Source organism: Lepus europaeus, chromosome 7 (assembly GCF_033115175.1).
Source record: "Lepus europaeus isolate LE1 chromosome 7, mLepTim1.pri, whole genome shotgun sequence".
NCBI classification, from domain to species: Eukaryota; Metazoa; Chordata; class Mammalia; order Lagomorpha; family Leporidae; genus Lepus; species Lepus europaeus.
The window spans coordinates 38,141,614-38,157,054 of NC_084833.1; the positions used below are offsets into that span (position 1 = coordinate 38,141,614).

Sequence of the window (15,441 nt, forward strand, 5' to 3'; positions counted from 1 at the left end):
CAGTTCTGCCTGCAATGTTGCTGACCCTACTTGACCATCCCCTCAGCTGCAGTGGTCACTTTGGAAGCTGGGCTGAGTGAAGGGCTTTTCAGCTTAGAGCCAATAAGATCTGTGGCTCTGACCTGGGCATCCTTCGACTCCAGGGCAGGTCCATTTCCAGTGATCCAACTCTTGGCAGAGCTGCCAGGGCTCTTCACAAGCTGACTTCTGCTGAAGCCCAGGCTTACCACATTGAAAGCCACTGCAGTGGATTGGCCTGTTGGGTCTCCTTGAGGGCAGATCACTGTATAGATCAGCCATTAATAGGCCTGCCACCCATTGCTTCTGATGCCTAGCTTTCTTTTCCTTCTGGTTTGTGTTAAAGCAGACCAGAGGATGCAAGTCAAGGGAGTGCCCAAGTCCCATCTCTAATCTTCGGTGGCCTGAACTACAAGTCTATAGTCACAGGCATGTTCTGTAGTAGTTTTTCTAAGGTAGACAATGCCCATGAGGAAAATTATATTCTCACTTTAAAACTTTCTTTCCCTTGGTCTGAAAGGGAGGTTTTTTCTACTTACTGTATACTTCGCTGATGGCGAAGTGAATCTAGCTATGAGATTATTATTTAAGTTCTTATTTTGGCTATGCTATTGCAGAAAAATGTTAGCCATCTCTTTTATAAGGTCTAAAGATTAAATTGTGCGTCCTACAGATTCCTTCATAATAGAATTAGTTTCCTACCTTGAAGAGAATAGAGAAATGAAAGAACAAGTTGGGCTTAGAATAGAGAAATGAGGGAGCAAGTCCTAGATCGCTTGCTGACAATAGCAATATTACATGAATACTTAGCAAACCGTTTCAACCATTAGGTAACAACTTAAGAAAACATTTACCAGAAGGTCCAATGCCTTCTATAAATTTTAAGAATCATGTATTTGAAAACACCTCTTAAATATCTAACATGGTGTAGTTTGTTTAACCAGTAAACTTAAGCACAACCATCTAAAACGTTTTTAGTTTCTTTCTACCAACACGTTTAAAACATATGATACACAGATTCAGGTCCCACAAATTAAAATGTATCTTTGATTGATTTTAGCAGCTTAAATTTATGGACAATCTTATCTATAAGCCATTTAAAATAAAACTCTTAATAAAATTTCCCCATGTGGACATACAATATGTACACACATATAACATAGCATAATAGACCAATATAGCAATTTTAATAATAGCTTTTAAAATCTTTAACTCTTTTTGTAGATTGCCAATCAATTTGAATTGCTTTTTGTTTTGAGTAACCTCAGTTAACCATACTTTCTCTTAGTTGGTACTGTTAATACAGTATTGGCTTCATCTGTTTACAGAGCCATCCCAAAGTACTGAATACAATAGAAGTGGCTGGAAAAAGTCCATAGGAACCTATAGGAGGACAGCTAAACACAGAACCAACAACGCTTTAGTTTTATGAGCAGCACATCATATATAACTATGGATGACGAAAGACTTTAAGTTGCCATGTTTAAAATTATAAACTCATCAACCAACAAGAGGCACTTGCTTGCTTCACAGTATTTTTGAAAGCACCTGTAGGATTTTACAAGTATTTAACCCTTTAGGCCTCTGGGGCTTTCTCATTAAGATAACTATCATGTCTAGTAACACAAGATCATTAGACTTTTTAATTCTCAAACATTTGTATTAATAGCATTTTCCATTATAGAAACTTAAAGTCTGGTACCACATCACATCTTGACAGTCCTTCTAATATAATCCAAATAGACTGATTAGTTGGAGTCTCTATAAGATGAGAGACATAGGTCCTTCGATTTTTTCAGTTGGGCCCAAACTGGAAAAACCAAAGTCCAGGATTTACTGGAAATTTTAGAGACCAGATTGTTTGAAACTTTGATTTTTTGAATGCCTGTCAAGAATGCCAAGAAGGCTCAAAATCCAAAATATCTAGTTGAAATAAGATTCCTTAAAATCATGACATAACATAGACCAAATTTGATCATTGTTACAAGGTGATTATTCAAATCTTTGAAAATAAGCACATTTTTAAATAACCCATAGCTCTTAATAAAAATTCAGCTGTTTTTGAACAATTGGAATTTAACAGACATCAAGAGAACATAATAGATTACTTTAACACATTGCTTTAACAGAGTATCAGAGTTTAATTCTATGTCAAAGAGAAATTGAGCTTCCTGTGATCTTTTGCTGTGAGGTTTCCTTCCTTTACCTTCTTTCATATTGGTGACCATGTTTCTGTGTTTCTGTGTGTAACACATCTTTAAGCATCTTTTGCAGGGCAGGATGAGTGGCAACAAATTCTTTCAGTTTCTGTTTGCTATGAAAAGTCTTAATTTCACCTTCATTCACAAATGAGAGCTTTGCAGGATATAGTATTCTGGGCTGGCAGTTTTTCTCTCTTAGTACCTGGGCTATGTCTCGCCATTCCCTTCTAGCTTGTAGGGTTTCTGATGAGAAGTCTGCTGTGAGTCTAATTGGAGATCCTCTAAGAGTAATCTGACGTTTCTCTCTTGCACATTTTAGGATCTTTTCTTTATGTTTCACTGTGGTGAGTTTGATTACAACATGTCATGGTGAGGATCTCTTTTGGTCATGTTTATTAGGGGTTCTATAAGCTTCCTGTACTAAGATGCCTCTGTCCTTCTCCAAACCTGGGAAATTTTCTGCTAGTATCTCACTGAAAATGCCTTCTAATCCTTTCTCCCTCTCCATGCCTTCAGGAACTCCTAGAACCCGAATGTTGGGTTTTTTAATAGTATCCTGTAGATTCCCGACAATATTTTTTAGATTTCTAATTTCTTCTTCTTTTCTTTGGTTTGCCTGTTTCTTTTCCTGTTCTCTGTCTTCTAAGTCTGATATTCTCTCTTCTGCTTCGCCCATTCTGTTTTTAAGGCTCTCTAATGTGTTTGTCGTTTGATCTATTGAATTCTTCATTTCATTATGATTTCTCGTCACTATCACAGTTTCTTGTTCCACTAGTTGTTTCATTTCATTTTGATTCCTCCTTAATATTTCATTTTCATGAGAGAGATTTTCTATCTTGTTCATTAAGGATTTCTGTAGTTCAAGAATTTGTTTTTGAGAACTTCTTAATGTTCTTATCAATTTTTTGAGATCCGCTTCTTGCATTTCTTCTATCTCATCATCCTCATAATCTTGAATTGGGGTGTCTTTTTCATTTGGGGGCATCATAGTGTCTTCCTTGTTCTTGTTAGCTTGGTTTTTGCATTTGTTGTTTGGCATGTTGGAGATATTTGGTTTCTTCACTGTGGTGTTTTTTCTTGTTACACTATGGCTCTATATTAAGTGGACTGTCTGCTTTCAGTGGAGCCTTAGAGGCTTGAGATGAGTGTGGACTGAGCTGTGTTTGGTTCCTCAGGGTTGAGGGTGTGTCAAAGATGACACTCCCAGGTTAGGTGTGGTAAATCTCTCTCTTTTTTTGATTCAAAAGGGAAGTAATTCCGCACAGCTGAACGTAATTGGAGGTAGTTAGCAGGCGAATGATATACCCACAGGAGCCAGAGATCGGAAGCTCTTTCCCAAGGACCACACAGGGAATCTGTGCTGCCCTCAGTGTGGGCTCCAATTCTCCTGCAGTCTCCCACTGGGTTGCCAAGTTAGATGCTAATCTCCTGTTATTTCACCCCTCCCCCCAGAGTCAGGTTTTTCTGCTAGGCTCAGGGCCGGTGCAGACCTGAGGTCGCCCTGCTTATGACGTATGTCCAAAATGGTGCCTGCTCTGTCTTGCTCGCCTTTGAGAGGTGAGCGGAGAGAGAGAAACTTGTGTCCATATCGGTCACTTTTTTTATTTTTTTCTTCTCTCTCTTCTAGTTAGCCTGGTGAACTTTTCCCCACGGAGTTTCAAGCCTCGTTCCCTCTAGCCTCCTCTTTCTGCTTGCCGGCTGGTGTCTCGGGCTGTTGAGGTTCGGCTCACCTCGCGTTCCAGCGCTGGTGTGTTGAGTCTGCCGCTGGTGTCCCGAACTTGGGCTCCCACGCTCTCCACGCAGGTCCACTGTGAATCACTAGTTCCGGAAGAGTTTCCTCTGCTGTTTCATCCCCTACTCTTCCTTGACCCTGCAGTATCTCCACTTATATTAAACTGTCTCTCCCCCGGACTAATAGTGTGCTCCCTGCCTATTCTGCCATCTTGCCGCTCTATATCATTAAATATTTTATAATGTCAGTTAAAAATAGCTGCCTAATAATCCTAAATTATACTTAAGGTGTATTAAATATATATTTTAGTTAACCAGTTAATAATGGTTGAGTATTTCAGTTTTTTCTAGTCTGTTAGTAACTTGTTGCCAAAAAAGTATGGGGAGCTAAAGTTTGCCCCTCACCATCTTCTGTAGAATATGTTTTCCATATTAGTTTTGAAACTAGTTGTTATTTTACATTGACTTTCCAACCAGTTAGGCAGTCACATGTTCGGAAGGCTTGGTATGATTCAGATGATTGTGAAAACAGTTATATTGTACTGTTTCCCTATTGCATGATACTTCATATTCTAGAATTCCTGGATAATTGTACTGAATAGCATTTCTTTTCTCTTAGCAGGGTACAGGTCTTGAGAGAGACTTTATGGTTTGGTGCCAGGAAGGTTTAGTAAAAGCCCTAGTTCTAGCCTTTTTACTTGCTGGGTGATCTTAGACAAGTTATTTCAATTTTTTTGCTTCAATTTCCCTAATCTGTATAAAAGGAATAAAATAAATACCTGTGGCACAGGATTTTTGTAAGGGTTCAGTGAACCAAAGTATAAAGATGGATTATTTTGCTTTATTTATTGTTATTATTTATATTATTGCTTAATTTATAGCCTTCTTAAGGCTTTTTCATTCATTTTTCATGTGTATTTTTGAGACCTTGGACTCTTCCTTCTCTTACCTCCACTTTAAATTTTAACATTTATTAGTTCCATTTTTCACTGAAATGGCTTTAAAAACATTTGTTAACAGTGAGGAATCTTTATTTTTTCTTTATGTTACACATTAAAGCTTACCTGTATAGAAATGTGTCTGAAAAAAACTGTTAACTTTGTGCAAAACCCAGTATTGTATTCTGTTGCTCTTTTTTGAAGGCTGATCATACTCATTAAATTGACTTTCAGAGCCCGTGCTGTGGCACAGTAGGTTAAGTCACTCCCTGCAATGCCAGCATCCTGTATCAGAGTGCTCGTTAGAGTCCTGACTGCTCTGTTTCTGATCCAGCTCCCTGCTAATGTGCCTGGGAAGGCAGCAGAAGATCGCCCAAATACTTGGGCATCTGCCATCCACAAGGTAGACCTAGATGGAGTTCTGAGTTCCTGGCTTCAGCCTGGACCAGCCCTGGCCATTGTGGCTATTTGAATAAGCAGATGGAAGACCTCTCTCTGTATATCCTTATCTCCCTCTCTCTCTCTGTGTAACTCTTCCTTTCAAATAAACAAACATCTTTAAAAAAAATAAATTGACTTTAGGCTCACCACTTAGAAAACACTGATGGTCTAGTGAGTTAGTAGTAAAGCAGAGTTCATTTATATATTTGCTTTATCTCTAGTCACTTAACTACATGAAGAAAAAGAGGGTCACTTCTAGTCATTTTCAGTCAGTATACAAAGAATGTTGTTAGTTAAATTACAGAAAACTAGTGGCAGAGCCTGGGCTTTGGAGTTACATACAACAAAACTGAAGTTTTACCTTTCTGAATGTGTGACATTGTGAAAATTACTTAAATTTTCTTGGTATTGGTTTCTTCATCTTTAAGCCAGATGATAGAGAAGCAGTAGTGAAATGGTTAAAAGCACAAATTCAAAGATTTATTTATTTAAAGGTGAGAGAGAGAGATATCTTCCACCTACTGATTCATTCCCCAAATGGCCAACTCGGTTTGGGCTGGGCCAGGCCGAAGCCAGGAGTTTGGAACTCCATCCAGGTCTCCCATGTGGGTAACAAAGGCCCAAGCGTTTGGTCCATCTTCTGTTGCTTTCCCAAGTGCATTAAAAGGGAGCTGTATTGGAAATGGGACAGCCTGTACCCAAACTGGCCACCCATATGGGATAATAGAATTGCAGGCAACAACTTAACCCATTACAACACAGTGCAGGCCCCAGAAGCACAAGTTCTTGAGTGATCATTTCTGCATTAATATTTAGGGGCCAGCATAGTGAGTACAGCCACTGCATACAACACTGAAATCCTCATGGGCACTGGTTTGTGTCCAGGCTGCTATACCTCCAATCCTGCTAATGGCCTAAGAAAAGCAGTAGAGGATAGCCCAAGTACTTGTGCCCTTGCCACCCACGTAGAGACTCAGTGAAGCTCTTAGCTCCTGGCTTTAGCCTGACCCAGCTGTTGCTGTCATCTGGTGAGTGAAAACAGTGGATGAAAGATCTGTTTCTTCCTCTCTCTCTCTCTCTGTAACTCTTTAAAATAAATAAATAAATCTTTTAAAAATTTTTTAAAAAATGAGAATTTAGGCAAATTGTTAACATTTGTGCCTCAATTGCTTAATTAGTGAAAGAGGCAGAATCATATTTGCATCATAATGCCTAAATGAACCTCAAGCCTAGTACATAAGATGCACTCTGTAAAAGTTATTTTTGTGTGTCAAAGGAGATAATAATAACTGTGATGAATATTTGTGTTGAGAATATGTTAAAATAATGAACATGGAGTCCTCACAACCATGATGAAGCATGTAGCAAAATATAGTTACTGGTAATTTGGTTGACAGATTAAAACCTTTTCATGGATCAGTATTAGTTTGGCATTTCTTATGACTACTTCATTACTTAACTCTGAAATAAATAAAGTATTTTAACACGAGTCTTATATTTCTGTCATACCAGAGGTATTATAGGCCAACTATTCAACTCCTTGTTAGCTCATTTTGAGCTATTCTATTCACATTGTTTTCATGACTTTTCTCCTTTGTTTTCTAAGTCCTATTTTTCTGTCTTTGTTTACCATATCCCCTAATTTGTTTACAACCCATATCATTAAAAGCATAAATTTTTAACCATAAGGAATTGTTAGTCTCATATACCTATTAAAGCTAAAAAGCCTGAAGGCCAGAAAAACAGCTTTGCCAAGGTTTCAGTTAGTAGCAGATATGGGAATGGAATCTAATTCTTTTGACATTCAATTCAAATGTTTTTTCCACAATATCTTACTTGGGAATTTAATGCATCAGAGTTTGTATTTGTTTTTGAACTTAGTTCAGCTTTGTTATTTTCATCCTTTAAATTAAATGATAGGGTAGATTTTTGGCACAGTGGTTAGCCACAACTTGGAATGCCCACAACTTTTATCAGAGTGTCTTGGCTTGTGATCCAGCTTCCTGCTAATGTATACTTTGGGAAGGAGCAAGAAGTGGCTCAGGTTCTTGGGTCTCTGCCTCTCAAGTGGGAGACCTGGATTGAGTTCCATGTTCCTGGCTTTGGCCTGGCCCAGCTCTGCCTGTTGTAGACACTTAGGGGAGTGAACCAGTGGATGGTTGATTTGTTTCTGTCTGTCCCTATCTCTCTGCCTTTCAAATAAATGAAAATAAATTTAAAAAATTTAAATAATAAAAAAAACCTGTAGGGTGATTGGATCATTAAAAATATCACCCCCATTCTTTTTTTTTATTTAGTAAGTAAATATAAATTTCCAAAGTACAGTTTATGGATTACAATGGCTTCCCCCCCCAATAATTTCCCTCCCACTCCCACCCCTCGCATCTCCTGCTCCCTCTCCCATTCCATTTACATAAGATTCATTTTCAATTATCTTTATATACAGAAGATCGATTTAGTATATATTAAGTAAAGATTGCATCAGTTTGCACCCACACAGAAACACAAAGTGTAAAATACTGTTTCAGTACTAGTTATAGCATTACTTCACATTGGACAACACATTAAGGACAGATCCCACATGAGAAGTAAGTACACAGTGACTCCTGTTGTTGATTTAACAATTTGACACTCTTGTTTATGGTGTCAGTAATCTCCCTAGGCTCTAGTCATGAGTTGCCAAGGCTATGGAAGCCTTTTGAGTTTGCCGACTTCAATCTGATTCCGACAGGGTCATAGTCAAAGTGGAAGTTCTCTCCTCCCTTCAGAGAAAGGTACCTCCTTCTTTGATGGCCCGTTCTTTCCACTGGGATCTCACTTGCAGAGATCTCTCGTTTAGGTCTTCTTCTTCTTCTTCTTCTTTTTTTTTTTTTCCCAGAGTGTCTTGGCTTTCCATGCCTAAAATACTCTCATGGGCTCTTCAGCCATATCTGAATGCCTTAAGGACAGATTCTGAGGCCAGAGTGCTATTTAGGACATCTGCCATTCTATGAGTCTGCTGTGTCTCCCACTTCCCATGATGGATCGTTCTCTCCCTTTTTGATTCTATCAGTTAGTATTAACAGACACTAGTCTTGTTTGTGTGATCCCTTTGACTCTTAGACCTATCAGTGTGATCAATTGTGAACTGAAGATAATCACTTGGACTAGTGAGATGGCATTGGTACATGCCACCTTGATGGGATTGTATTGGAATCCCCTGGCACGTTTCTAACTCCACCATTTGGGGCAAGTCCGATTGAGCATGTCCCAAATTGTACATCTCCTCCCTCTCTTATTTCCACTCTTATATTTAAAAGGGATCACTTTTAAGTTAAAATTTAAACACCTAAGAATAATTGTGTGTTAATTACAGAGTTCAACCAATAGTACTAGAACAAAAGAAAGAAAAAATACTAAAATGGATAAAGTATTACATTGTACATCAACAGTCAGCACAAGAGCTGATCAAGTCACTGTTTCTCATAGTGTCCATTTTCACTTCAGCAGGTTTCCCCTTTGGTGCTCAGTTAGTTGTTGCCAATCAGGGAGAACATATGATATTTGTCCCTTTGGGACTGGCTTAATTCACTCAGCATAATGTTTTACAGATTCCTCCATCTTGTTGCAAATGACCGGATTTCATTGTTTTTGACTGCTGTATAGTATTCTGTAGAGTACGTGTCCCATAATTTCTTTATCCAGTCTACTGTTGATGGGCATTTGGATTGGTTCCAGGTCTTAGCTATTGTGGTTTGAGCTGCTATAATAAACATTAACGTGCAGACAGTGTTTTCGTTTGCCAATTTAATTTCCTTTGGGTAAATTCCAAGGAGTGGTATGGCTGGGTTGTATGGTAGGGTTATATTCAGGTTTCTGAGGAATCTCCAGACTGACTTCCATAGTGGCTTAACCAGTTTGCATTCCCACCAACAGTGTCACCCCCATTCTTAAATTTGATTTCAGCAACTGATCTTTCAATTTGTTCAGATAGCTCTGTGGGATTGAATAAAAAAAATTATTTTAAGGGTCGGCATTATGGTGCAGTTAAGCTGTAGCCTGCAATGCTTACATTCCTTATCAAAGCACTGGTTAGAGTCCCAGCTGCTCAGTTTCTGATCCAGCTTCCTGCAAATGTGCCTAGGAAAGCAGTAGAAGATGATCTAAGTACTTGGGCCTCTGCCATCCACATGGACTACCCCACTGGAGTTCTAAGTTCTTGGCTTCAGCCATTCAGCCCTTGCCATTGTAGCCATTGGGGGAAATGAAACAGCAAATGGAAGATCTCTCTCTTTCCCTGTCTCTCCTTCTCTTTCTGTTGCCCCATCTTTCAGATAAGTACATACGTAAATAAATCTTTAAAAAATTATTTTAAACCATTAAAACTACAAAATTTCCACCATCTTACACATTTGTTACTGTTGTTAAGATAATAAATATATTAAGCAATTAACATTAGTATTATGAAAAACTAGCATATTGGTTTTATAGGTCATTTTGTTTATATTTTTATTACTTTAAAACATTTCCTAGCCAACTGCCCTAAATTATATATGGTATTTGGCTAATTCTAATTTTAAGCAGAGAGAAAAGGAGGGAGTGGCAGAGAACTCTTCCTTCTGTTGGCTTACTTCCCAAATGTCCACAACAGCCATGACTGAGATGGAGTCATCAGACTGGTAAATTCTAAAAAACACTGGCCTTGGAAGAGAAGGTTATGTTTCAGAATGTGATATATATTCTGAGTTGGCAAATTATTTGAATATAGTTGCTGAAGTTGGAGCACTATTTGGGTCAGTGGTTACATTTTCTAGGTACTTTTTGACCCTTCTTTCTTTAATCCCTCTGTCAACATTAACTAAAATTTGGCAACTATAAAGTAGGAGTACAAGTTCTTATTTTGTAAGTTTAGTTATATGAAGAATCTTTAAAAGGTATGTAAATGTAATTAACTGTGTCTTTATTCATACATTTAAAGTTTTCTTAAATAAAAATTAAGACTTGGAAATTGGCTATATAATCTGTCAAGTCTATATATCTCTATCCGTATTGTATATAAAGATATAGATCATAAGATATCTATATAATACATAAAGTATCAGATATTTTTTCCCTTTCCATGCTTCTTGACACAAGTCCAGATTTTCTTCCCCTTGCAACTCATATTGCAGCCTCCTAGTCTATCTGCCTCAGAATAGTTCTGATCCTTTAAATGCATCCTTCAGCCTTTGTCACAAAGAGTGTCAAATCTTCTCTTTTGCTTTGTATTTTCACTTCATAATGTTATTTGCTGTATCTGTTTCATTCATTTTCCATCTAGTTAATACCACACTCTAATTTTTTCTGCATGCCCTCCCCTCAATCACTCCCTTCCTTTCAAATCATCTTCTCAATGTTCTCATTGTGCTCATTTCTTTATCTTTATTTTTTTTAAAGATTAATTTTGTTTATTTGAGTTACAGAGAAAGAGAGGTAGAGACAAAGGGAGAGACAGAGAGATCTTCTGTCTACTTGTTCACTCCCAAATGGCTGCAACAGCTTCATCTGGGTCTCCCACATTGGTGCTGGGGCCGATGTACTTGGGCCATCCTCCACTGCTTCCCAGGTGCATTAGCAGGGAGCTGGATCAGAAGTGGAACAGCCTGGACTTGAACCAGCACCCATATGGGATCTGGCATTTTGGGCAGCAGCTTAACTCACTAAACCACAATGCTGGTGGCCCCATGCTCATTTCTGACTACACTATTTCTCTTCGTCATACCTTCCCTCTTATATACAATAACTTAAAATGTAGCACTTAATTACTTGATGTCTTGAAGAACAGGTTAGATCAAGGCTTCTAGTATTTTATCTCAGTAGATAGATAGATGTATTTTATCTCAATAGATACATAGATAAATACATGCATACATACATACATACATAGATATCTTAGTTCTTGCTAGCTCAATAGTAGGCACTTCATAAAGATGTATTATTGAATAATAAAGGAATAATAACTGTAAAGGATAAAGAATCATTAAAACCAAGATGGATATTTGTTTTTGGGAAAATAGAGTTGAAAAGTTGGAACACTTTCTGAGGGCGTGAGGGTGGCTATTTTTTTTTTTTTTTTAAACAGGCAGAATTAGACAGTAAGAGAGAGAGAGAGACAGAGAGAAAGGTCTTCCTTTTTGCCATTGGTTCACCCCCCAAGTGGCCGCTACAACTGGCGTGTTGCAGCCGGCACACTGCACCAATCCGAAGCCAGGAGCCAGGTGTTTCCTCCTGGTCTCCCATGCGGGTGCAGGGCCCAAGGACTTGGGCCATCCTCCACTGCCTTCCCAGGCCACAGCAGAGAGCTGGACTGGAAAAGGAGCAACCGGGACAGAATCCGGCGCCCCGACCGGGACTAGAACCTGGGGTGCTGGCGCCGCAGGCGGAGGATTAGCCTAGTGAGTCTCGGTGCCAGCCAGGGGGGTAGCTATTTTCTATGCAACAGAATTTTGAGGAGAGATTATGGAAGACAAGTATCTTGTGAGCAGCCATTCTAAAATGCAAAAGGTAAATCATGATGTCATGTTTTAGCTTTATTTAAAACATGGGAATCAGTATGAGAGTTAGGAAACTTTCCTTCCTTCTCCTATCCATACCCAGGTAGGTAGGTCTTTGGGAAAAAGAGGGAAAAGGTGAAGAATAGCAGACCAATAGAAGATATGTAAAAGTATCTAATTATTAGTATCTAAAGAGAGAAGAGAAATAACCAGCAATTATGGTTGTAGAGTTCCTAGAGAAGTCTAGTTTGAACAGCATCCTCAACTAATGCAGTAATTTCCCTGATGAGTGACAGAGTGGTGGCATTCAACTCGTAGTTTTATTGGGCCATACCTTTCACATTCTTTCTCCTAAAGAATGCCCAAACGTGTATATTCGAGTGAAAGCAAGGCAGTTAAATAACCTGGGATATGAATGTGGTTTTATTTTATATTCCACAAGCTATAAAATCAGTGAAGAAAGCTCTGGATTCTTTTTTCCCTAAGGAAAATTGAATAGCTTCCTTATGTTTCTCCTTTGGTTTAACTCTGAATTAGAATTTTAATTTAGGGATTATTTAATTCCTATCCTTTATCTTCATTAAGAATCTAGAAGCTTTTTATGACCGTAAAAAAAAAAAAAGTTGCAATTCTCTTGAGCTACTGCCAATAGCTTGCAATGATGCCAAAATTTATGTGTGGGAAAGTTGATTTCAATGAGGGTAATTTAGTTGAAGTTTAGTCTAAGAAACTAGTGTATTGCTGCCAAACAATTATTTATATTTCTAAAAAATGATTTTTACTAGTGCTTGCTTTCATCATAGACTAGTTACTTAAATAGTTATTGTCACCGTTAGTGTGTGTTCTGTAAAGGGAACTATATTCTTGTTTAATTCTATTAACCTTAGCCTTTTTAAAACTATGTGATTTGGGTACTTCTATTAAATGCTATCTTTTGTTTAAATAAAATCTACAGGAATTAAATCAACAACTAGAAAAAAGAAAAGAAATGGAAGAACGTGAAAAAAGAAAGATAATAGCTGAAGAAAAGCACAAGGAATGGGTTCAAAAAAAGAATGAACAGGTAAAAAATGCACACACAAACATATGCTGATATCTCTTTGGCAGGCCTATCCCTCATTACCTAGGTTTTTCTTCTTTTTCTCTTAGATTCTTTCTTCTCTGGCATTCCCCACTTCCCCCAACCATCATGGACATTTATCAAATCTCTGTCTATGCCTTTTGCCCTCTAATTCTGTCATTTTTCCTTCCTGTGTCATCACCTAGTATCTGTCTATTAGGTCAATGGCCAACTTTTAGCCTGCATATCCAAAATGATTCCATTTTTGTCCATTCTCCCTTCATGGAACCATTTTCCTATCTCCCTTGTTTCTGTTGTTATTTCTTTTGCCTTCTGATTTACCTCACAGAATCAGAATTCCTATGTTGTTCCTGGTTATCATTTCCTTTTCTTTCTTTTTCATTTATTTGTTTGAAAGGTAGAGTTACAGAAAGAGAGGGAGAGGCAGAAAAAGAGAGATCTTCAGTCTGCTGGTCCACTCTGCAAATGACTTCAACATCCAGATCTGGGCTAGGCCAAAACCAGGAGATAGGCGCTCTGTCCTGGTCTTCCATATGGGGTCAGGGACCCATCTTCTGCTGCCTTCCCAGGTAGTTTAACAGGGAGCTGGATCAGAAGTAAAGTAGCCAGGACTTGAACAGACACTCTGATACAGGATGTGGCAATGCAGGTGAAGCTTTACCCGCTGTGCCACAACCCTGGCCCCTCATCTCTCTTTTTTTTTTTTCTTTAACAGTTACTACCACCCTCTTCCTGAATGATCTCATCATTTCTTCTTTGTTTTTTGTCTTTTAAAGATTTATTTATTTATTTTAAAGGCAGTTATAAAGAGAGAGAAGGAGAGACAGAGAAATAGAGATCTTCCATTTGTTGGTTCACTATCCAATGGCCACAGTGACCAGGGCTGTGCCAGGCCAAAGCTAGGAGCCAGGAGCTTCTAGGTCTCCCTCATGGATGGTAGGAGCCCAAGGACTTGGGCTATCTGCTGCTGCTTTTTCCAGACCATTAACAGGGAGCTGGAATGGAAGTGGAACAGCTTGGACTCGAACTGGTGTCCATATAGGATGGCTACTCTACAGTCATTGGCTTTACCCTCTATACTGAAACACTGGTCCCCTCATTATATTTTTTTTAACTTATTTCTTGCCTACTTTCACATACTAGAATATAAGTTCATTAAGTTCAGGGATTTATACTTTTTTCATTTTTCCTGCAGCTAAATCAGTACCTGACACATATACAGATAGGGCCAAATATTTTTTGAATGAATCAACTCATTCACTACATCTCTGCCAGACTAATCCTGCTGATGAAGTCTGCATGCCATTCTCCAGAGCAAAAAGTATTTTTGTGATTCTCCACTGTCCTCTGAATAAAATTTTTTTAAAAAGATATACTTATTTATTTGAAAGGCTGAGATACAGAGAGGTAGAGATAGAGAGATCTTCCATCCATTGGTTCACTCCCCAAATGGCCTGAACAGCTGGGGCAGGGCCAGGCAGAAGCCAGGAGCCAGGAGCCAGGAGCTTCTTCTGGTCTCCCACTTGGGTGGGAGGGGGCAGGGCCCAAGTACTTGGGTCATCTTCCTCTGCTTTCCCAGGCACGTTAGTAGGGAGCTATATTGGAAGTAGAACAGCTGGGACATTTCAGGAGGAGACTTAACTTTCTGTGCCACAGCTGGCCCCTCTGCATCCCTGTTCTAACTGGCTAACGATCGTGTACTCTTTACTCTGAGCTACGCTTTCATTTCAGCTGTGCCCCCTCCTGTCATTCCTTTGATATCATGCTGTTGCTTCCTACTGCGGTTCTTTTGGGAACATGTACTGGATAATCATGGTCTGTTCTCATATAATATTATTTCTACTGGAAAATCTTGAGAGGAAAAGTATTTTATTTATATACTAAAACAAGCACAGATCTGTTAATAGAGAACATAAATGATATATTATTTTTCTAGATTTCATAGAAATCTTGAGCTTTTGGGTTCTGCTTGCTAGTCCCCTGAAAATGTGTTCTTGAGGAATTTCCATAGTACTTTTGTTCTTATTACTATTTCTCACTTCCATATTTTCATGTTAACACATGGCCTCATTCTTTGTGAAGAGTTTGTTGATCACATGCTAGTCTTTCCTATGAATCCTTGTTCAGTTTATACTACTCTTATGCACCTTAGCATAAGCTGCCTTCTGTTTTATGTATATACATTTTTGTTATTAATATTTATCTTAATAGAAGCTATTTTTTTTTAAACTTTTATTTAATGAATATAAATTTCCAGTGTACAGCTTATGGATTACAATGGCTTCCCCCCCCCCCATAACTTCCCTCCCACCCGCAACCCTCCCCTCTCCCGCTCCCTCTCCCCTTCCATTTGCATCAAGATTCATTTTCAATTCTCTTTATATACAGAAGATCAATTTAGTATAAAGATTTCAACAGTTTGCACCCACATAGAAACACAAAGTGAAACATACTGTTTGAGTACTAGTTATAGCATTAAATCACAATGGACAGCACATTAAGGACAGAGATCCCACATG

At 38.5% G+C, this 15,441-nt stretch overlaps 1 protein-coding gene across 3 annotated transcripts in view; it reads left to right on the plus strand.

Annotated features, from left to right (window-relative positions):
- Window positions 1-15,441, plus strand: part of CCDC34 (coiled-coil domain containing 34) — a 102,315-nt gene that overhangs the window by 9,212 nt on the left and 77,662 nt on the right. For all 3 annotated transcript variants that reach the window (XR_009866371.1, XM_062196383.1, XM_062196382.1), the window contains exon 3: window positions 12,797-12,904. Coding sequence is in view for 2 of the 3 variants with exons in the window: in XM_062196383.1 (XP_062052367.1) it covers window positions 12,797-12,904 (108 nt within the window). In the remaining variant the exon portion in view is untranslated. The remainder of the gene's footprint in view (window positions 1-12,796; window positions 12,905-15,441) is intronic.